Here is a 24302-nt window from a genome sequence, read left to right on the forward strand (position 1 = left end):
CAATCTAACAGAGTAATTTTATTTTTCCACTGGTTGAGATCACAAAGTCACAGAATGGATCAGGTTGGAAGGAACCACAATGGGTCATTTTTATTGACCTTCCTGCTCAAGCAGGGTCATCCCAGAACATATGGCACAGGATTGTGTCCAGATGGTGCTTGAGTATTTCCAGTGAGGGAGACTCCACACCCTCTCTGAGCAATCTGTTCCAGTGCATGGTCATCTGCACCATAAAGAAGTTCTTCCTCATGTCCAGGCGGAACTTCCTGGGCATCAGTTTCTGCCCACTGCCTCTTGTTCTACTGCTTGGCACCACTAGGAAGAGCCTGGTCCATCTTGGCAATTTCCCTTCAAGTACTGATAAACACCGATGAGGTCTCCTCTCAGTTCTATTTCCTCGAGGCTGAACAGCCCCAGCTCTCCCTGTCTTTCCTCACAAGAGAGATGCTCCAGAGCCCCAATAAAATTTTTTGCCCTTTGCTGGACCCACTCCAGGAGCTCCATGTCTCTGTTGTCCTGAGGAGCCCAGAACTGGACACAGCACTCCAGGTGAGGCCTCAGCATGGCTGAGTAGAGGGGCAGGATCACCTCCCTCCACCTGCTGGCAATGCTCTTCCCAATGCCCCCAGGATACCATTGGCCTTCTTGGCGACCAGGACACACTGCTGGCTCATGGAGAGCTTCTTGTCCTCCAGGAGCCCCAGGTCCTTCTCCACAGAGCTGCTCCCCAGCAGGGCAGCCCCAGCCTGTGCTGGTGCCTGGGGTTGTTGCTCCCCAGGTGCAGGACCCTGCACTTGCCCTTGCTGAATTTCAGATGGTTCTTTGTCCATTTCTCCAACCTGCTGAGGTCCTTCTGAAGGGCTGCACAGCACAACACATGGAGTGTTGGCCATTCCTCCCAGCTCTGTGTTCTCAATGAATTTGCTGAGAAGGCATCTGCTCCTTCATCCAAGTCATGGATGAATAAGTTAAACAGTACAGCATTGAATACCACTAGGGATGACACTAGAGGGACACCACTAGGGACAGGTCTCCAACTAGACCCTGTGACACTGATTGTAACCCTCTGGGATCTGTTGTTCAGCCAGTCCTTGATCCACCTCACTGTCTACTCATCCAGCCTCCATTCCTGAGTTTGTCTATGAGGATGTTAACAGACAGCATTGAAATCCCTACTAATATAAGGTAGACAATAGCCACTGCCCTCCCCTTACCCATCCAGGTAGTTATTTCCTTGTAGAAGGCAATCAGGTTGGTCAATATTTGCTTCTAGTGAAGCCCTGTTAATATTCCTGATCATCTTCTTGTCATCCCCATAGGGAGAGATGGCCTCCAGTATGAGGCACACCACCACTTTTTCAGGGATTGAGGTTAGGACTGACTCACCTGGATGTGTCACTGAGAATGATTTTACAGGCAGGAAGATGCTGAAGTGCTCTCAGAAATGTTGGCTATTCTTCATAGTTGCACAACTTTGTTGGTCTTACAGACTAATTAGTAAATAATAGCAAAGCTTGGACATGTAGGGAAATTAATTTTCAAGTGAGAATTTCTCCTGTATGAGAAATACTGTACTACTCTTACAGCAGTAGTATTGATGGTATTGACGGTAGTTTTAAGTACTATATTGTAGGTAATTATTCATAATGAAGAAACTATAGAAGTACAATTAAGAATTTCCACTAGAACCTAACAAAGTGCCTGAGAGCAGCCTTTCTATAGAATAATAATTTTTAAATTAAAAAACTATCCCTCTAAGCACAGAAATTACAGAAATGTCCCTTGTTATGAACAAAAATTCGGTTAATATTTTTTTTGTGAGAAAGAGTTACAGAGACGCAGCCAGATCTGTCTCTGCCAAGGTTCTTAGTGCTTTGTTATTGTAATACCGGGTCGTTGTGGCTTATCGCTCCCTTTGTATCAGCAGAGCCTTGCCCGAGGCTAAGTTGTACCTTTCCCAGAACAGTGAAGAGAAGAGACCTGGAGGGGAGGGGTTATGCAAAGTGACTCCAAAGGCCAGAATGCTTTGTGGGACCCCGACTCCAAACCCACAGAGAAAACCCCAAAAACAACGAGCCAAATAAGAGTTGAGAGACTGCAGTGATGTCTGGACGTGAGGAGCCGAGTGCTGAGCCTGCAGAGATGCGGAGCCCCTCTCGCCCTGAGTAGAGAGTCGTCCCAACGCCGGGACCAGACAGGACTGAACGCTGAGAAAGTAACATCTGACAGGGACATCACGCCCTAAAAGCTCCCACGAGGACTGGATCCCCCGGCTCCGCCCCTAGTGGACGGAGCTGCGCATATCCTCCTCCTCTGAGTCACCCTGGGAGACGCGACGGAGACTGCAGCCCTGCCGAGCCGCCCAATCCTGAGCTGATCACTTTTACTAAAGGCATTAAAAAAGAGAAGAAGTCTCCTGGCCCTGTTCATTTCATCCCTGGATGTCAGACGTTGATATCAGGGTGAAAACAGAAGCAGCTTCGGGGAGGAGCTGCTGCCCGCTGCAGCAGAGTGCCGCAGCGCGAACCGCGCCGCGCACCCGAGCCGGGGCCGATCCGTCAGGGAACGGCGCCTGCGCCTCGCCGGGGGCCGCTGCGCGCGCAGGGGCCGGGCCGGGCCGGGGCCGGAAGCGGCGGGGCCGGGGGGTTAAAGCGCCGAGCAGCGCCGCGCAGTGCTGCCGCTTTGCCGGGTATCCCCGCCGCTGCTCCCGCCGCACAACGCGCCGGTCATGGATGCGCGGGCCCGCGCCAAGCGCTACGAGAAGCTCGACTTCCTCGGGGAGGGGCAGGTGAGCGACCGCGGCGGGGGTCGCCCGCGGCCCTGGGGCTGCGGCAGCCCAGCTGGGCCCGGCCCGTGTCGCCGCCCGCCCGCGGCGGGAGGGAGACGCGGAGAGCGCGGGGCGGTGCCCACCCCGGACCCGAGGGGGGCTCGGGGCCTCTCCCTCGCCCAGTCTGTCAGGCCCTGCTCACGGCAGCATCTCTCTCTGTCCCCAGTTCGCCACTGTTTTTAAAGCCAAGGACCAGACGAACAACCGAATCGTTGCTATTAAGAAGGTATGTGTCAGAATGTCTTCTCAGCATGTCACAAAGTGTCTGGTTACTCTTGACCTACCTAACGTCTTTTTTCTTTTTTAACCAACTTGATGGGAAATGGCATGATATGCATTTTTATCTCTCTAAGCACAGAAGTTTGCTTAAATGATCTGGTTAACCTGTTTGTAATGCCCACCCACCCCAGAAGAGGGAGTGGCTTTGCTGTGTTTCTGAAGGGTTGCATGGTCTGTGACTTGAATTTCTAGTTATTTGTTAGGTTTATTCAACAAACAAACCAACACGCACACATTACTGAACTGCAGACTTTACTGTGCCTTGATAGTTGTTGGTTTTTTTTGTTTTATTTTAAATCGTTCCTGTGGCAGTGTCCAATTTCCTTCATTCCAGAATGTTATCCTTTATAAAATTCCTTAAAATTTATAGAAACACAGAATATGCTGAGTTGGAAGGGACCCATCAACATCATCAAATCCAGCTGTCATCACTGTGCCGGACAATGCAAGAATCATACCATGTGCCTGAGGCAGTTGTCCAAACACCACTTGGTGCCATGGCTGCTTCCTTTGGATGAGGAATCTTATCCTAATATCCAACTTAAACTCCCCTGAATCAGCTTTGTGCTGTTACCTCAAGTCTTGTCATTTTTAGACAAATGTTTTTTGAATAATTGAATTAGCAGAGCCTTGTTTCTTGCAGCTTTGTCCATTGAGGTTGGCCACCATCTCAATAAAATCTCATATTGATTCCCCTTCCAATAAGTGTGAAGCAGCCTCTCTGTATTCTTTCCATGTCACCTGACCTGCTTCCATTGGGCGTATGCCTTCCTTCTTTACCTTATAGTCAAGAGGACATCCCTGTTCAGCCAAGTTGTCCTTCTTCCTCATCTGCTTGACTCATGACATTTGAGAATTACCTGTTCCAGTGCCCCTAGGCGGTGATGCTTAAAAAGTAGCCAGCACTCATGGGCCCAGCGCCTGCAAAAATGTTTTTCCAGGGGACTTTACTTACCAATTCCCTGAGTAGCCTGAAGTCTGCTCTCCTCATGTCCAGGGTTGAAGTTTTGCTGGCACTTTCCTACTGTTAACAGAGATTTTAAACTCAATGGCTTCATGATTGCTGTGGCCAAGATGGCCTCAGTTTCCACTTTGACCATGAGATTGTCTCTGTTGACAAGCAGCAGATCTAAGAAGGTCCTTTTGAGTCAGCTCCCGTGGGACCTTTTCCACAAAGTTGTCCAGATTTTCAGGAATCTTCTGTCCCAGGCTGTACTTGTTGTGTGGTGCTTCCAGTTGCTTTCTGACAAGTTGAAGTCCCCCATAAGAACAAGGGCAGTTGATTTGGAAGCATCCCTTAGTTCCTCAAAGAAGAATTAATTGGCATCATTGTCCTGAGTGGGAGATCTGTAGCAGATTTTCACAATGACATCCACATTATTTGTCCCTTCTTTCCTACCCAGAGGCTCTCAACTGCACAATTTCCAGCTGTAAGCTTGGTACATTCCAGCCCTTCCATTACATATGATGCCACCCCCTGCCTCTTTTGTCCTGTGTGCGTCTCCTGAAGAGCCTGCAGCTGCCCAGCAGGGCACTCCGGTCTCAGGACTGATCCCACCAGGTTTCACTTAAGTCAGTGATATCAAATCTGTGGGACTGAATCGAAGCTTTGAGTTCCTCTTGTTTGCTCCTCATGTATTGATAGAGAAACATTTCAGGCGCTGTAATTTGTAGCCAGCCCCTCATGAAGCAGATGGAGGTGGCCCATTAGTGTTCATTTCCTCAAGTTTTGACACACTGTCCCACTGATTATCACTGGTGAGCTGGGCATTTTCCTTTTCTCGCTTCCAAGCCAGTTTAAAGCTCTGCCAATGAGCCCTGCTAGCTCCTCTGCCAGAGCTCTTTTTCCACTCTGAGAAAGGTGCAACCCATCAGGTGTCAGTAGAACAGGTGTTCAAACGTTCAACTGTCAAAGAACCCAAAGTTTTTCTTGTGACGCCAACCTCAGAGCCACATGGCAACCTGATGGATCTGCCTGTTCCCATCAGTATTGTTTCTTGATACCAGAAGGATCACTGTCTGTGCTCCAAATTCTTTTATTAATTGTCCTGGGGCCCTCAAGTCTCTTTTGAGTACCCTCAGTCCTTTATTTGTTACTGTGTTGCTGCCAGCTTGAACAAACAATAATGAATAGTAGAGGCCCTTACTAGTCTTCAGAGTTTTCCAGTAATGTCCCTTATCCAGTATGATTGCTTTTTGATAAAATATGACAAAAGTGATCTTGGATATCTAGCACGCTGGTTTGCATACAAATGATGAAAATGCTTACATTGTCATGAAGTGTTTCAGTTGTTACTATCTGAAGGAATTGCAGGAAGTTTTTATATTAAAAATGGGTCTTCAGCTGTTCTTTGTAAGGGATGAAAAATGCATGTTACAATGGTTTCTCTATTTGAAGACTCAACAGGTTGAATTGTGTTAATAGTAAGCAATCTTGTTTAATGCACTAATTCCTTTAGCATTGCAATATTTGTTTTGTATGGTTGCTGCTGGTAGAGGCTGTGGTGGAGAGCATTCTTTGTTTTATCAGAATATTTTCTTAACTTTTATCATCTGGAAATATCAATGGTAGGATTCTAGACTTAAAATTTCAAGTCATTAGATGATTGAGACAAAAAGACCTAGAGCCTGCCTGAGTTTACAGCCTATGCTAATTTTACTAGAATCACTCTAAGATAACTGTCAATTACTTAGCTCTCATTTGTCCCTAAGGAGAAGCTCATTTAGTGTTGTAATAAAGCTTTGTGGCTACAAAGTAGTTTATACTTGCATTATGTCTGTCTTTAGTGCCCTCATTGCTATTTTTTGTCAAAACTAATGCTGTAGAGACAGTTAATTTTTAAGGGGGAAATAAACTCCAGTTAAAGCCAACCCAGCTGGTAAAGTGCTTCATTACTCAAAAACTAATTCTGTCTTAGAGGAGCAGCACTAAAAAAATGTATTCTCCACCATGTTAATCTTGCTTAACATGAAATATTTATTTTCAGATTAAACTGGGGCATAGATCAGAAGCTAAAGATGGTGAGTTTTAAAACAAATTCATGCTGTAGAAGCTGTGCTTTGTTTGCTTTGTTTTTGTGAATTGAGACATTAATTTCCCATACCATTGGCTGAGAAAATTGAGCTCAGTAAGCTTAGTAGAGGTTTGCTTCACAAGCTGCCGGAAAACCAAAAACAGCGTAGACACCTGCATGAATGGTATATGTTTAAATATGCGTATATAACTTCTCAATTTTAATGGAATTCATACATGAATATAGCATGGACTAATAGTAATAACAACAGCACTGAGTTTAGAATACCTTTTTGTATCAATACATCTCTATGCCTTAAACACTTAAGACGAGTGAGAGTATTAGCATGTTTTCAGATGTTTCCTTTGTTCTATTTTTGTGATGTGTGCAGAGGCAAAAGTGGATAAAAACAAGATCAAAACTCTTATCTCTGTGTCCTGTTTTTTTGATGTTCAACCCTATGGAGCATGTGCTCTGACCAACCCTGTGCCTGTAGTTGTGAATATGGCAAATTGAAACCAAGTAATCTTTATCGCCTGCGAGGTGCAGCAGAATTTTATTTGTGTGCAGGCTGCTGTCCTTCAGGACTCCTTCATCAGCTTTCCAGTGAACAGTCTTTGCTATCAACTCTCCAGTTCTTTTCTTTTAAAGAGAAACTGATCACTCCTCCCAGAGTCTCACAATTGAGCCAACTGCCTAAGAGTTGTGATCTACTTGGCCCTCAATGGCTTAATGGCCCTTAGAGACAGTCATTGCTTTTGCCCTCTACAGTGTCTAGCTGTAGGTGAAAGATGTTATTCAAAATAATGGTAATATCTGCTTTCCCTGTGTTATCTGATAACATGGCATGCTTTTTTGTTTTCGTCTAAGACTGTGCCTACCCAAAAGCAGCCTTTGTTAATTTGATTCCAAAACATGTAATTAAAACAGGCAAAGCAGGAATGTAAAGTAATCAATGTAGCTTGACCCAAAACTTGGCAAGTTTTAGCATTGAATCATATGCCAGGTTTTAGGAGAGCACTGTTTTTCAGTTCATGTGCAGCTGGAATTTTCTGCATGATACACCACAGGAGTATTTGCTTGCCAGTTTTCATACAAGCCACACATTCTAGCATTTTTGAAGGAGGAATTGGTACCCTGCAGGAACCATGGTTTGAGACAGTGCCATCAGTGTGCCTGCTGAAGGACACCGTTTGCTCCCTATTGGCCCCTGGTTTTTCCTCTATAAAATCTGCTTATGGGGAAATTCAAGTAAGAGTAAGCAGGTTTTGGTTGCTCTCTTTTATGCCTTGTATATGCTACAGAATAAATGTAGAAAAACATATGCCTTGCATTATTAGATAATGGTATGTCGAAAAGAAAAGAGGTTTATTAATGAGGGTTGACGGTATGCCTCCCTCTGGAAGTGAGACATATTGAGGGACTGATTGCAAAATGAAACTTTTCTTTAAAATTAAAGGAAGCCTTCCAATACCCTGAAAAAGGTGATTTTTTTTTTCCTTACAACTTTCCCTTTGTGCTAAAATGTAGATGTGTTGCTTCATTTTCTAAGCCTGATTACTATGGTGTGAAATGGACTTGCCGTGGAAGAAAGTGTATGCCCATTTCTATTTTGCAGCAATTTAGTTAGTTATGGCAATGTCCATGTTATTTAGCAAATTGACTAGTGTTAAGAATGTAATTTGTAGTAGCAAATAGTCTGTGAGTGAATGACAAGTTTATTTGGAGCTTAATCCAGAGTTTTTATTTTGTTCTTTCATCTTCTTTTCTCCTTTCCATCACTGTAGGAATCAACAGGACTGCCCTCAGGGAGATAAAACTGTTACAGGAGCTAAGCCATCCAAATATTATTGGTGTAAGTAAAACAAATGCTAGTTCTAGAGTCAGTCTTAAAATACTTCCAGTAATTCAACAATTATGTCAATTATTTTGTGCCTATTTCAATAATGAAGGCAGAGGTGTTGGTTTTTTTTTTTTTAATCATTTCAATTTTTTGCCTGGGCCTACATAGATGCTAATGGTAGAACAATTGTGAGAATGTAGATTGCTTGGTTTTGCATCTCTTATACGATTGCTAATGAACAACGTGCTGAATTTACTTAATTGATTGCTTCATAGGGAACTGGTGACAGTCAAAAAGCAGGCTTTTTAAAGCAATGGTAACAGGGAAGTCATGTGGCTTATTAGTCATGTATAAAATAGCAGGCTTATTTTAGCACATAGATATGATGTTTAAAATCTCTTTTGGAAGGAGTAAGACTGATATCTTTTTAGTTTCAATTGCATTTTGGTATACTTACACCTACAGATACACAGCTAGAGCTAAAGACACTAAAAAGTTAGATCATAGTGATAATTAGAAAGTATCAATATGATTAAGTACATGAAATATTAATTTTTCATATACTTTTCAAAGTGGAAATATGGTTCTCTTCTGGATTGTGACCCTACTTTCAAAGTGGTTTCTTTAGCTATCAAGGTTAGAGAATATGCAGAGGGTGACAACTAAAATGGCAGAGGGATGGAGCATATTCTTTATGAAAAAATGAGGAATTAATCACTTTGGAGAGGGAAAAGCTGGTAATGGGGAGGTCTTCAAAACCAAGGTGATAGGTGGTGTCCGTGCAGGAATTATATTTCCAAACACCATTGTCCTAGAAATAAGATGCATTTAAAACCTATTGGCAGCAGGAGTGGAGACTGTGCTGCTTCACTCAGTGTGTAATGAATTCATAGGATGTGTTGCCATGGGCCGTGTAGAAGCAAATTGCATCAACCGTTCAAAGAAGAGTTAGACAAATTCATGATCAGGAGTTCCAGAAGCAGGTTCTAAAAACAAGAGATGGTGTTGTGCTCCTCTTAGTAATCCCTACAAAACTTTTGTGGGTTTTGGGAGTGTAAGGGACACAGTCACTGCTATTCTGAACTATTCAAATAAATACCTTGCAATTTGCCAATTTATGTGGTCATCACACTGAGACTGAGGAATGAGCTGCACCAGTTGCACACCTATCTTCCTCATCTTGAAGGAAGAACACCAGGCTAAATGATCTCTTGCTTTTGCTCAATATCATGCTTGTGTTATCTCAAATTAGAAATTGATTGTGTCATTACACAGCTTCGTCCTAAGAAAGGGCTGTTTGGATGTCCTCAAAAGAGTTTTATTTGCCTTGGAAAGCTAGCTACAAAAATGAATACAGATCTAAAAATGTCTGAAGTTCATAAGCCTAACACTTAAAATTTCGAAATATTGTATGCTTACAGGAAGGAGATGCACAAAGCTGAATCCATGGGCAAACTTAGTCTTGTCTCAGTGAAGGGTAGTTAGAACAGGAAAGTTTGGAAGATATGTGGTTTGCATTACATTATCTGTTGTAGTTAACATGATAAAGTTAATTCTTGCTCTTTTGTCTGTCTCCAGGAAGGAAGGGCAATCATGTGAAATGTTATTGCCATATTTAATGGGAATTTTTTTCTGGTTTGGAAACTGAGTTAAGAATCTAAACTGAGTAAGAATTTTTGTTTTACAAGTCAAAGAACTTGAACAAATTCTCAGTAAGCTGAAAATCCACATACAGACTACCGTAGTGTTGAATTTCAGAAAACTGGAAGAATCAGAGCATGCTTAATCATAATGTATTTTGTTTTGCAGCTTATTGATGCATTTGGACACAAGTCAAATATTAGTCTGGTGTTTGATTTTATGGAAACAGATTTAGAGGTAAGATTTTTAAAGACTTTTTATTTCTGTATATTAAGATGGTTTATGAAAGTGCTGCTTTAACAGGCTTATGTAAAGTGCTGCTTTAACAGGCCCATATTTGAAAGGTGTCTTTTATTATGTCAGTTGATTAAGGTCATGTCTTAAAAGTACCTTCAGTAATTTCAGTTTTTGAGTTCTCATTTGATTAATTCCTGTACTTCGAAATACTTGTCAGCATGATCTTAAAGGAAGAAATTGTGTTGACTATGTTCGTTTTCTGGAACTCCAGTCAGAGTGTAGAACCTCTGGATCATTGCTTCTGGAATGCAGTTGATAAGCATAACACCAAACATGTTCACATAAGTGTGACACTTAAATATAGTAAGAGACAAGCTGGTAGTAAAATCATGTGCACTTTAAACATGTTTTCAAATGTAGCAATGCTAGGTAATTGCAAATCGGTGCCTTCCAGGGACAGGCTTGCTGAAATTTAGGTGAATGCAAGTCATGAAAAGGTTAGATCAGATTTTTGCTAATAGAGGTTAGTAATGAGTAGACTTTTAGAGGATTCATTCTGTTTACATAGTAGTTAGGCAAAGTTTAGAGATGAAGAAGATTGCTGTACAAAGAAAAATTAAATACTCTTGGATTGCATGATGTACATGTGTGCAGTCTTTAAATTGTACTGTGGTATCACTCAGGCTGCCACTGAGACTGCTGCCTGTTGTGATTAAGCATATGCTGCGTACATGAAATTTGTGCAGTCTTAGCTCTTCCATAACTCAGCTTATGGAAGGCTATTACTGAGCAGGACAGTAGTATTAACAAACAAGCTTTGGGGTCTTTGTAGAATTTTAATGTTAAAAATCAAAGAATGTAGAAAACTGAAGTAGATTTTTTTTTTTAAATACAATCAAGTGGCCATACCCTCTGGTCTTTTTGGAAATAAAAGAGGAAACCATTGTATTTACAAAGATTAGTTACTTAAATTGCTAAGAGAAAGAAGGAATAAGTGGAAACATAATTTCTAGTTTATTGTCACTTTTATCATTCGTATTTGTACATCTTTGTCCTGGAAGTTTGGGTATCAACATGGAACTGAGATTGCATGCTAAACTTCTGTTTCCCACACATTTTTTTGTTGTTGGGTTATGCAAAGTTCACGTAAGCTATCTGGACTCCCCATTTCAATTCTGATCTCCAGAACTGACTATTTTTCTGGAAAAAGGGTGAAATGGTAGAGAATATATGACTGCCAATCTGAAGCCTGTCTTAAAGGTGGAAATAACTGTTGAGCTGAAAGAATGGAGATGAGGTTGTCTTGTGTGCTGAGCTTTACCATGACTTCAACACTTTGCAGGTTATTATAAAGGATACAAGTATTGTGTTGACGCAGTCTCACATCAAGGCATATATGCTGATGACGCTTCAAGGATTAGAATATTTACATCAGCATTGGATCTTACACAGGGTAAGCATGTACTAAATTGACCGCCTTCGTCCTGCAACAAAAATCACATTGGGTGGATTTGGAGTCTAAAGCCTAATGAAGGTAGTTTTGGAATTTAGACAGTCTCATTCCATAAGCATTCGTATTTGCTGTTTTGGAGAGATAATAGCAGTACCAGAAATGTTAACATTTACTGATTTGATACTTGCATAAAAGGTTCTCCAGTTAGATGTGACTTTAATTGTCACTGTGAATTGGGTCTGCCTGGGATGGATTGGACTTTTTTCATAGCAGCTGTACTCTTGAGGCTTTCTCCTTTCTATCAGGCAGTGTCAAAGCTTTCTCTTTTTCTCACTCTGCCCTTGCCCTGATGAGTAGGCTTGGGGCAAGAAGTAAGGAGGAGACACAGCTAGAGCAGCTGACCCAAGTTATTCGTAGGGATACTGTATGGCATGTAATGCCTTGGTCAGTGGTAAAAACTGGGGTAGAGGAAAAAGGGGGAATTTTGGTTTACAAGCTAGCTGCTGTTTGGAGACTATGTATCACTCTCCTTTTGGAGGGTGGTGAAGGATTTCCATGGCCTTGCTTGTTTGCTTTGGTTTTTAGTTCTTTCCTCTTAAACTGCCTTTGTACTGCTCCTAGAGTTTTCCTGCTTTTGATCTTCTCTCCCCTGTACTGCTGAAGGTGGTGGGTGGGATAAGAATAAAAAGAGCGAATGGCTGTGTGGATACTTTTGGGTTGGGTACTGTTGGGTTGATCTCTGTTGGCCTGAGGTCAGCCCACAATATACTGCTACTGTATTGAACTGTGTGACTTCTGTGATTTCTGCCATTATTTGAAGCATCGGCCAAGTCTTTTTATTATTAATTTGGCAGCTGTGCAGATAACACAACTGCTGTACTTGCAGAAAATGTAAAACCTATCAAGAGGCTTTTTTAAACTCTGCAAGTTAAATGTGTTAGTATTAAATGGGTCTGTCTCACAATGGTTTTCATATATAATGAAATCCTTATATCCTGGGGGGGTTAAATTTTTTGCTCACAATGTAGGATTTAGGACAGAATTAAATCTTTCATTTTACAACACGGTTGTGATGTGTCTGCCAGGAGACTCATTATATGTCTGTTTTTATCAATACTGGCAAATCTCATTATTTGTTTTCTATACTGACAGGATCTTAAACCAAATAACTTGTTGCTAGATGAAAATGGAGTTTTAAAATTGGCTGACTTTGGCTTGGCAAAATCTTTTGGAAGCCCAAACAGAGTTTACACACATCAGGTAGTAACAAGGTAGGGCACTCTATTTTGTTTCTTACACAGAGATTGTTTAGTTGCTTTATAGGTATTTCTTGAAATATGTCATATCAAATCAACATATTCAGAGTGGTATCTGCTCATGTGATGTGGCAAGAGCTGCATAAAAATACCACAAGGAAGCATTTTTAACAAAGTCTCTATAAGAGCTGCTTGAGTATATATCTGTGGGGGTGGTTCCTGTTATCTGGCAAAATTATACTCTTTTGAAATGTCTGGAAATAGCACGTGTCTGCTTAGAAGCCTGGATTTTGGAGCAAGAAAGACAGCTGCTACTTTCTGCTAATCACAAGAACCTAGAACCATTTTTGGAGTTATTCACATTACCTATTTTGAGACAAACACTTGAACCAGTTTAAGTATTTATGAATGGTTTTTATGGCATGCTTATTTAAGGTATGCTATAAAAAGTGGGGCTGCAAAATATGCAACATTCTGTTTTCTGACTGCTGGGATGCTAAAGCTATTCAGGCAAAGCTGGTTTAACACCTTTATTCAAAAGACAAATTCTACAGTGTCAAATGCAGTGCCATTTTGTTAAATTTGATTGTTCTTAGGCAGTGTGAGTAGTTCTTTCAATAAAACAAGGCTCATTTTACATAAAAGTAGTCTCTATACTTAGGTTTGTTGATATGGAAATTCTTGGGAGATGGAAGGAATTCTGTCTTGCTGTGATTCATTCAACATAAAATTTTAAGAAAATTTCAGTTTACCTGCATGTTAAGAACTTGCTTCCTTGCGTGTCTGCTGTTCAATACTTGTAATCAGGTCAGTTGAAACTGCAATTAATCTGTGGTTGTACATGACCCTATGGTGAGGTGTGCACAAATTTGTTCCTTTCTTCTTAAACAAAACACTTTACAGAATACAACTCTTCAGTGTTTAAAAAGTATATAGGTAGAAGTTATATCCTTTTCTTAGCTTTTGCATTGCAACAGTATGTAGCATTTGACATGGGCAAAGCCAGATTATTCTTCCAAAATGTGTTTTCTTTTCAGGTGGTACCGAGCTCCAGAACTATTGTTTGGGGCTAGAATGTACGGTGTTGGTGTTGATATGTGGGCTGTTGGTTGTATTCTAGCTGAATTACTCCTCAGAGTAAGTATTCAAATGTAAGCATTTTGTATTTGCCCTTCTGTTCACTACAGCTTTTTATGGTTTTTTTTCTTTCCTGCTAAAAGCAGATGAACACAGGCCAGAAAAAACTTTCCAAAATCTTATTAACTGTAATCAAAGTGGTTTTCTGGAATAAACTGAGGCTTCATAAACATCACAAGCATTGGAAGTCTTTAAACACCTGGGTTAAAAAGTTGCCACAAACTGTCACAGTCTTGCCTTGGGAGAAGTCAAGGAGGTAACTCTTACAGTCCACAGATACCTATTTTAGTTCACTACTGTTCTAGGAAGGTAACATCACATGCATATACATGCTTGGGCTATCCCTTATACACTGTTCCTCAGTTATAATCACCAGTACCTTAATTGTGGTTTTATTGAAAATGAATGGAGGACTAATTTTCTTCTAAAATGCGATTAGTTGACAATACTGGAATGAAGCTGTGAAGCTTAACATCAGGATAATCCTATGGCACTCTTCAGTGTGGAAAACAAATGTAATGATCCTTGAGTATTTTCCACTGAAGTGGAATGTTTATTGTATAGCTCTTGGGAGAAGACATTAAAGTGTGAGGGGAGCAGTGGAGAGGTCGGGTACAGATACAGCTGAAGGCATGACGTATCCTGCACTTCCATGACTAAGTGACTTCTGCTTGGTTTCTACACCTTTGAATGCTTTTGTGGCCATATCATAACCAGACTTGTGTGAAAAGACTTTGAAAGAAACCTTTTGCTTTGACTGGTCACACCAAATAGGTGTGCTGGTTCAATTTGATTGGCAGGTCAAGATATGGAAATGAACAGTGGCTCTTTAAGCAGCACTGGTGATGAATACATAAATATGCATTAGACCTGCTAAATCTGAATGCATTTAAGCAAAGTTAGTAAGCCAATAATTCTTGAATTCAGTTGATTCTTTGGTTTGTCACAAAACACAAAGTGCATTATGGTTCAGTTTTTATCATTGTGGTATTTTGAAATGTATTTGTCCTTTTTTGGGACAATGCAACTTCCAAGAGCTTTTTATGAAAGCAGTTTATATTCAAGAGGCTTTCATGATGCCACAATATAGTATGCTGTCTACTAGGGATATCCATTATGGTTTTTCTGTCCTAATTAATTAAACACTGCCTCTAATTCTTCATAAATTTGCTTCGGTCACCAAGTTTTTTTTTCCTTACGTTGTGTGTCTGATATGTGAGCTAGAATTTGGACTGGACAAATATCCCCTTTTCAGTTTTTTGCTTTATTTAAATGTCATGTGACACTGATCAGACAGTTTTCTCTCCTAGTGGGTCTTTCTTTCCTTCAAGTTTTCATTTAATTTCGTAAGGCAAACTTGTGATTCACTTTAAATATATATAAAAGCTACCTCCTGAGAACAAGTGGGGAAAAGATGACCAACTGACTTTAGGCTGACTACTGAGATATAAAATCTTTTCTGTGTTTAGTAAATTTTACGTTAATGTGGTTGTGATTAAACATAGTCTTATGTTTAAGCTGTCTGCTGTCAAGTCACGGATACCAAGCCTGGGTTCAGGAAACTTTCAGAATCTATTTGAGCATAAACAGAATGCCTCAACTATCCAGTGTACCTCTTTGTGGGGAGATGGTATACAGGGGGCTTTTGCCTTACAATTATGCAGTATCACTCAAAGCTTCTTTCTAAAATTGAAGTTCAGAAGTTAATTCAATCAAATACCATGTCCTTCTTCCAGGTTCCTTTTTTGCCTGGAGACTCTGATCTTGACCAGCTGACAAGGATATTTGAAACACTGGGCACTCCAACGGAAGAACAATGGCCTGTGAGTTGTTTTGTTTAACAGACTGATACTGGTTTTACTTGATACTTTCTATTTTTGCTCTTGAAATTAAGTGATTATACCAGAATACTTGAGTAGATTTTTCAGAAGGCAGTTGCTTCATCTCATAAAGCAACTGAGATTTGTTGTTTCTCTTGCCAAACCTCTGGTCAACAGTAACAGTATCAACACTTCCTTTCTATGTGCACAGTATCACATGGCTACTAGTGTGAGATTGTTGTTGCTGCTTAATGTTTTTGAGTTGCTTGTTTAATTAGCATGCTTTAACCTGGAAGGCTTTAATCACTTTCAGAAGTAGGAACCATTTGCAGGTTGGCCTTGGTAAATTATAGTTTGGGGATAATATGAAGCAGAGACCAACAGCTTTAAGGATAAATAATTTGCCACTTTCAGAAGTAGGAACCATTTGCAGGTTGGCCTTGGTAAATTATAGTTTGGGGATAATATGAAGCGGAGACCAACAGCTTTAAGGATAAATAATTTGCCTCAACAATGGTCCTGAAACAAATACAATCAGTACGATTTTCTCTGAGATGACAGCAAGTTAAGTAACACCAGGCCAAACTTACTGTCACATCACACAATGACCTACCCAACTGTGGTTATTAAACAGAGTGACAGGAGGCAAGACATAATGTCTGATGAGCTACTTGTACCAGTTACCAGGGAGTAGTACCAGTTCTGGACACAGGGAGTCCAGAATTCTTTGATCAGGATGGAGTTGTGGAAGCACTCACTGGACTTGTTCACTTCTGCCTTCTTTCCATGCAGCTTTTCTTTATTGTAAGTGGTGCTGGAATGCTATGGTATGTGATCATGAAATGGAGCTATAGCCAAATGGAGAACTGCTGTGTGAGGCACTGCTAGGCCCCCCCAATTCTGATATTTCTTGAAGGTTCTAAATGGAATGCATGAAGGTTTTTGCCATGACATTTCTCCTTCCTTTGGAGGGGAAAATTTAAGACGCTAGTGGGGAAAAGAGAGAGTAGGAGATTGGTTAACACAACAAAGATGACATAATTCCCAAGTTCATTTCCAAACATGTGCATTTTAATAATTGCAGCCTTTACTATCAAGATTATAACTGATTGAATACATATTTGATGTTGTATTAATATTTTACTTTACTTGGACAAACTTGAAGTGTGACAGCTAAGGCTTTAAATACTTAAAACACTACAAAATCATTATGTTTGTGTAATTGTCTGTTACAATTGTCTGTGTAATTTTTATGCTAGAATGTGAACACAATGGGTTTGATTTCATACCTAGAGGACAAAAAAGTATGCAGTTCATTTTTTGTTTAACTGCTTGGTGCATATTTTCCTTCCCTGCTCCCATTATCCATATAAAGTTTCAGTTGTGCATTTAAAATCAAAATGCACATGATGTTCAGATAACGTTTATTAATATAGAGAAGACTGACTCTTTTGTAAATATTTTCCCTCTTGCCATGTCAGTTCACTAAAGGAGGTTTTATTTCATTTGTCTGACCCAGTCTAAAATTCTTTCATACTTCCTTGAGCAGTTTTTCCTTTTGGACTGGTCACAACTAAGGCAAGGGAAGGACAGATCATTTGGATAGTTGTTTCACACTGTAGCAGTTACTTTAAAAAAAGCTTTTATGACCTTCTATTCCTCTAGTTATTTTATTTCAGTGACCAAGTATTAGCAGTGTGTTTTGAAAGATGAGTTGCTTCTGGTGAAAGAGCCATATGCAGTTCACTTTCTGTGAAAAGCTGAACTCTTTCTAGGGGAAAAATATATATTCTATTTTTGGTCTTTGTAGGGGATGACAAGTCTTCCAGATTATGTCACATTTAAGCCATTCCCTGGAATGCCACTTCCGCATATCTTCAGTGCAGCTGGTGATGATCTGCTCAGTCTTCTTCAAGGCTTATTCACGTTTAATCCTTCCACTAGAGTAACAGCTACTCAGGTATAGTGCACTTGGGTTATCTCCTAATGTTCATTAAACCACTGTTAATATCAGATAAATGTTTTTTGAAGCCAGTTAGCCATGTTTGAAATGAAACATGACATGAATTACTAGAAACGTAATCCCAGTGTTTTATAGAGATAACTGTGAAAGGCATGGATAGTACTAAGTGGTCATCTCCATTCCCAGTGTGGAGTCAAGGTAAAGAACTAAAATGTGTATGAGCCATGACCTTCCAACAGTGATATTTGACATGCTGAATTCAGTCACCTAAAAATTGAAGGTTAAGTCTTAACATAGCTTATCTTACTCCCTGGGTTTGGAAGATTTTTCTCCTTACTTCATCCTGTCTCTTCTTCAATGTCTTTTAAACTTTTATGGTACTTCTTAAACATAAAATTCTGTGGTGATTAAACCATCATTTTTATCTGATTATCCTTTTCTGTGATACTTTCAATTTTACTACTCCGTAATGGGGAGAAATGGAGGACTTGGAAGCAAGATCTTGCAGAATGTTCTAGTTTGCAATACTGATTTCTGAGATGAGGCAGATACACCAGTTGGCAGTTAAAAGCTTAAAAGTTAAAAGCAGCTGGCACGCTTCCCTATCACTTTACACTGATAGGGAAGCGTGCAAAAAACCACTGTCCCCTTTGAGCCAGGACTCCCTCATTGCTGCTTAGATTTGAATCCATGAGATCAGTGCATGTGTTATGTATCTTTTTACTAGAAGACTTTTCCAGAGCACATTCAGGCTGTTTTGGCCACTATCTTTAAGAATATTTGCTCTTAAGTTTCCAGATAATTAGTTCTGCTATGCTTGAGACATCTCTCAATAGTTCAAAGATAGTTCAAAATTATGTAGTCATTTTTCAGGTCATATTGTAGGATTGTGACTTGAATATATATTACTTTTCTAGTCTAAACTTTATAGCTGACATTGAATATCATGTAACTGGCAAAGGAATTATTACCCAAGAGACAGCTACTTTTTTGTTAATCACACTTCATGGTTCCAAAAATTTAAAGTAAGGTATGTAATTCTGCTACGTGAAACCAATCTTGCTGACTAGTGTTTGTCTTCTGCTCTAACACAAGTGATTTCTTTCTCACAGTTTACAGGGTAGAAACAGCACAATTAGAGCAATATGGGGGAAAGGCCCATCTTAAAAACTAACAAAACAGCTGGTGTCCAGATTGTGAATCTGATCAAGACTTCAAAAATGTTCCTTTAATTTTTCATTATTCCTACTTTCTTTTATATCATCATCTTATATGATCTGTCTATTCAGAATGTAAGCTCTTCAGAGCTAGAAGCCACTTATACAAGACTTCGTACAAAATAATCTAGTTTTGTCAGGATGTCTGAACACTGGTTAAAAATAGGAGTGTACAATTATCTCTTGCTTTACAGATCCATGTGGGGTGGATAGTAATTGCGAACATAACCTTTATTTGCCTCGAGGCCACTCTGTAGTATAAAAGTGCTCAAGTAGTTTTTAAGGCCCAATTAAAAGTGCTTGGTTTCACTATAACCTCTTTATAAATTACGCTTCATACTAATTACTTGTTTCTGTTTCTTCGATTATCATTAAGGCATTGAAACAGAAGTATTTCAGTAACCGACCAGGACCCACTCCAGGAAATCAGCTTCCAAGACCCAACTGTCCTGCTGAAGCTGCAAAGGAGCCACAAAATGCACTTTTAAATTTAAAAAGGAAAAGAACAGAAGGAATAGATCAAGGTAACTTTGTAATACGACACCAATTTTAAATAGGAGCTACATGCTCAGAGAGAATGGGATGCTTCCAGTGTTTTAGAAGAAAAACCCTCTAAATGAACTAATTCCCTGAGCACTGGCTGAAGCCCTTTAATGATATATGGTTTGGGGTCAGAATTACTTAGCCCTGTTTCTAACAGAATTAGTGCAAAAAAGGCTCTTCAGTGATGCTTAGGAGTCTATTAGAAAAAATAACCCTATTCCATTAATTCTGTAATGGAGAGTGGTACTCCCCAGTAAATTATAGGCTATTATGATGCACCTTTTTTTTTTTTTCCTGAGACCTCTTACTCAGATGGAAGTAATTTAACTTCACACCACTTAAAAAAAGAGAGAGAGAATCTGAAACATAGCATGATATTCTGTGAAATGACAGGCTGGAGAGGGTAGATCAGATTCAGAGGAGAGATTTTTGCTCATTCTGTCTTAAGGTAAGGAGGTTAACTTTTAAGACCACTCTGAGTCAAGAACATTAAGCACACTTCTGTGACCCACCTCCAGTCTTCTCCAGACAGTAGGATATATTTCATACCTTTGTGGCAACCCAAGTGCTCAGGACTCAAGACCTGTATCTGACACTAAATTACTCAGGCCTTCTATCAGGAGGTAAATACTATTTTTAAACTTGTAGTTGGTCTTCTTAACATCTGGAATATGCTAGATAGCAGTCGTCAGGTTAGCATCAGCTTTTTCTTATTGCCAATATGAGACTCAAGTTTTAATATGAGTGATTTTTTTTTTTGCATGGAGCTACTTTGATAGAAGTGTACTTCCTCTTGAATTCAGAGAGAAATTTCCCTTATTAGGGTTCAACTTGCTTTTTAGGCACTTTGAATTGTTGTTTCTGTCTTCATCAAATTAGAGGTAAAATACATTAGGTTCACAACTTTTTTTTTGAGATTGAAAACTCAAACTAATCTGCTGACTACTTGCACATTGTTTGCTGACCCCAGTACCATGGGTGTCCTGGCATGTGGGGACTTGTCAAGTTACAATAGCACAGACAATTAATTTAAGCATTTTATCTCCTTTTCCAAAGATCATGGAGAGTTTGTGATAAGTTTTTGGGGGTATACACCCTAAAATACATCTGTAGACTAAAGGACAGGAAAAAGGAGAAATGAGTGCTTGATTTCTGTAACTTAATGATTTGAATTTGTGCATTTGACAATGAGCAGAGTTTCCAGAGCTATATCAAGCTAGAACAATTGTTGCTTTAACATGTTTCCATGCTTCTGTGTAAATGCTAGGAGTTTTGAGATTGGCTAGAAATGAGGCGATAAGGAAGTTCGCATTACTTCTTGAGACCTTTGAGTATTGCTATAAAAAGCATTATAATTTCTACCAACTGGGAATGGAGACATGATGTATTTTCTAATGTGGATTTTCATAATGTTCTGTTACTGCCTTAGATGGGCTGACAGATCCAGAAGGTTTCAAAGGTAGTTCCTCTAGTGCCAACAAATGTTAAAGTAGAGCGCCAATGATAGAGCTAGCAAATCTGCTGTCCTGGATTTGCTCTTCTTACATAGCATTACCATCTAAATTTAAAATCTGAATAGTAATTTGGAAGAATAATCCTCTAGTCTTGGTTTAAATAAAAATTTGAAGGACAATAGTGCTGGAGGGTGTGGAAATGTGCAAATGTAATTTCCAAGAAAAATAACTTGCATTCCATGAAATTCTTAGAATAGCCTTGCATCCTACAGAGCACATTTCTTTCCCCTAGCCCTGTTGAGTTAGCACTCCAGAACTTGGCAGAATAACCTGAGTGCTTGCTGATGGGTATCCTCTTTGAAATTACTGGCACCGGGAGCTGACTGTTGGAATAAAGATTCACGCCATTGCCATATTGTTAGTGTTCAAAAACACATAATCACGGGGGATTATATGCAGTGCTTTTTATTAAGAGCTCTGGGAATCGGGGTATATTCAACCCAAATCTGACTCCGACCATACATTGGAAATGATCATGTTTTATACTCTATCGTTACATAACTTTCATGTTAATTATTAGACTTATATTGTTCTATTGTATACATAAATTTAGCCCCTCTCTGAATTTCCAACATAGTTTCTCACTATTCTTCTTATGGTTATATAATAATTACATTTAATTACTAAACAATCATCACATCTAACAATTATATAATTTATCATACTGCTTACGCAGGTGCAGTTGATCTGGGAAAGCACAAAGCCTAACATTTTAGATTCTATCTTTAACTTTTTCCAGGGTTCCACTATCATTCTGTGCTGCTTTTCCACAAGAACAAACCCCTGTGGCCTGTGGGGTGTGTTCACCAAATCTAAATACTTCTCAGAAAACAGCCTCTATTCTCAGAGGAAATCTATCACTAGATGGATGACTGCCTGAGAAAAGTGTGGAACATACGTGCTTTGTATCTGCTGCTACCATTTACTTCTGATCAGTGAGGTTTTGGGAGACACTGATTCTATAATGACATAACTGCCCATCTCCTCTCTGTCACTTAACTAGAAGCAGCACTGCTTCCCCAGAACACCTATTTCTAGTCCTGTTAATATGCATTTCTACAGAGCTGTAGCTACACAAAACAGGGATTATAAAGGATGATGCACTGAAGTTTTCCTATGTAGATAAGGAATCTGGTATCAAAACTATTGGTTTTGAAAAAAACCAGAAACATTCTATTCATATTTAAGATTAAGAATTTGTCCTAGATTTGACAGCACATAAGAAAAATCCTTTAGAGTATGTGTGTGGTGGGACAAACTTAAGCCTTAGAACAAGCTTGCTTTTCTTGAGTTTCAAAGTAGAATTAGGTGGTTAGCTTTCCGTATCAACAATTAGGTTTTTGTATGAACGAAGAGAAATATTTACATGTATCCTAAATGCAATTAAAACTTAATTACAGAATTGATGACTTTTGGAATGTACATATTGCTTCAAGTGAACTTTGATTCTAGCACTCTCTCATGGATTTGTTAGAAAATGTCATCAAGTACTGCCACTGTCATAAATAGCATTCAATAGTTAAGAGTAGGAGGGGGCCTTGAGGAGGAGGCTGGACCTCTATACTTTGCTAACAATGTGATTTACACTTTTCAGGATTACCAAAAAAATTGATTTTTTAATTGCTGTGGATGATGAGTGAAAATGAGTGAAAATGCTCCGAGTCCCAGCCATTGACAAAATGCTGTAATCGTCGCTGGATGGTTATTTTTCAATATTTTCATATGTAAAATATGAACTTATTATTTCCGTATGGACAGAGAAGTTTTATTAACTGTTCTTTTTACAATAAAATCATTATTGAGAAAAAAAGATCTGATTTGCTGTCTTGTCTTTTGAGAGTCGTGCTCTGAGACAATAACTGTCAAAACTGCTTGCAGGCTACAGGTGTACATAGAGTAATTTTGCAGAACCTCTGTGCTGAATCACGTGCTATTCTGTCCACATATGCATCCTAAGGGGGAAAACTACAAATAACATTTTCTTCTCACATGCTGCTTAGATGAACATATGACTGTCTTCTAGACCTGTAATAAAAATGTATCCCTGTAAGTAAAGGGTAGGATATGTTTTTGTTTCAGTTAGTAGGCTCAAATATTAACAAACAAGTTTGCAAATGCTCTCTCCGCAGTCATGCATTCAGACTTCTGCAAAGACACATCCACTGCCTTGAAAACTGTGTGAAGTGCAGATTTAATGTGAATTGTTTGGAGGGGGTTTTTTTTTCTATTTGATTGTTGCAGAAGTTACCAGAGAAAATATACAGATACTGTTTCCTTCAGAGCGTTGAAGATTGCAGTGAGAGACAGAGGAAGGAGATCCAGCTGGTGAAACTACACTAGCCCTGCTGTCAGCCTGTGTCTGTAGGACAGTCTGTGGTGCAGACACTGCACTCAGCTTTGCCTAAATTCCAGAGGTAGCAAAGTTTCTGCTGGGTAACTAGACTTCTGCAGTGGAGAGAACCAAGATTACACATGCTGGTGCTGCATCTTAACTGAGTGCCCACCTGCTGTTGTACAGTGGATTTCAGGGATACCTGCTGAGCCATTGTCATCTTTCTGCCTTGGAACCACATTCAGCATTCTCTTTCCTAATTTTGTGGCAAGCATACTAGTGCCAGACTTTGAAGCTTGTAGAGGAACAGCAACCATCATCTTGCTCATGTGCTCCTTCATTTTGCTGCTACTTGAGCTAATGCAAAGTATTAGGGCTTGTAAGGGAGAAGAGTTGGTATTTTCCCAGTAGCCTTCTGTGTTCTCTATTAGGTGTTGGCAGTTGAAAAGTAACCAGATTTCCTAGGATGGGTAATTGAGAGTGTAGAGAAAAGTTTATCCATTAACATTAGTTGTATAAATTTTTATTGCCTGTTTAATCAAACATCATCCTCTTCATTGCAGGCTAGAGGATTAAGGTAACTACAGTCCTACTTCTCACTGGCACAGGTTCAAAAATACGTTAATCAGAATAGGGAAGAGGGATCTAGGAGTACTGTCAACTTCTTTGCCTTTACTTATCTAGCATATCTTTTAACTGGTCTTAAAAGCTTGGAGACCTTCAGCCCCTAGAACAGATAGTCATTGAAAAATGCAGTATCCCTTCTAACAGATAAGGTTTGCATGACAGTGACAATCTTAAGTATTCTGTCAGTTTTGCTTTGGGAAAGAAACACCGTTTCCTTCTTGTGAAAAAGCTGTATCAATCTGGAAAATACCCTTCCTTGAAGGAAACCTTTTCCACTAGAACAAATAGCAAACGTCTAAGCTCCTACTGGCAAGAGTTGTAGAGGTACCAAATTTTATAGGCAGTCTGTATATTAATGTACAGAGCATGGTTATTGTACTGTGTAAGAGGGGGTTTGAAGTGTGAAGTGCTCAGCCAGAGCTGACTTAGGGGATGACTCTTGGGCATTATGTGATAACAGTATTGTTTAGCTAAAAACAAATGACTGACATGCTTATGCTAGCTGTTTATCACCAACTGGCTGCTTTAGAAACTTTCACACCTTGTGCAACTGTTTGCAAGAATTGTATCATTTTAAGGAACTTTCCCACTGGGCATTA

The 24302-nt window shown here is 39.7% G+C and overlaps 1 protein-coding gene across 4 annotated transcripts; it reads left to right on the forward strand.

Annotated features, from left to right (window-relative positions):
• The first annotated feature begins 2618 nt into the window (after nucleotides 1-2618).
• Nucleotides 2619-22550, forward strand: CDK7 (cyclin dependent kinase 7). Of its 4 annotated transcripts, XM_064736321.1 has the most exons (12): nucleotides 2619-2788; nucleotides 2994-3053; nucleotides 6094-6127; nucleotides 7908-7975; nucleotides 9773-9841; nucleotides 11184-11294; nucleotides 12447-12565; nucleotides 13588-13687; nucleotides 15424-15510; nucleotides 17318-17467; nucleotides 19064-19211; nucleotides 22339-22550. In XM_064736321.1, the coding sequence occupies exons 1-12, from the start codon at nucleotides 2729-2731 to the stop codon at nucleotides 22362-22364; spliced, it is 1032 nt and encodes a 343-aa protein (XP_064592391.1). In that variant the 5' UTR covers nucleotides 2619-2728; the 3' UTR covers nucleotides 22365-22550. The 4 variants fall into 4 exon arrangements, with proteins under 4 accessions (XP_064592391.1, XP_064592390.1, XP_064592392.1 ...); XM_064736320.1 differs by lacking the exon at nucleotides 22339-22550 and having other exon boundaries at nucleotides 2630-2788; nucleotides 19064-19335; XM_064736322.1 differs by lacking the exons at nucleotides 2619-2788; nucleotides 6094-6127; nucleotides 22339-22550 and having other exon boundaries at nucleotides 3029-3053; nucleotides 19064-19336.
• Nucleotides 22551-24302: the final 1752 nt, after the last annotated feature.

Source organism: Zonotrichia leucophrys, chromosome Z (genome assembly GCF_028769735.1).
Source record: "Zonotrichia leucophrys gambelii isolate GWCS_2022_RI chromosome Z, RI_Zleu_2.0, whole genome shotgun sequence".
NCBI lineage: Eukaryota > Metazoa > Chordata > Aves > Passeriformes > Passerellidae > Zonotrichia > Zonotrichia leucophrys.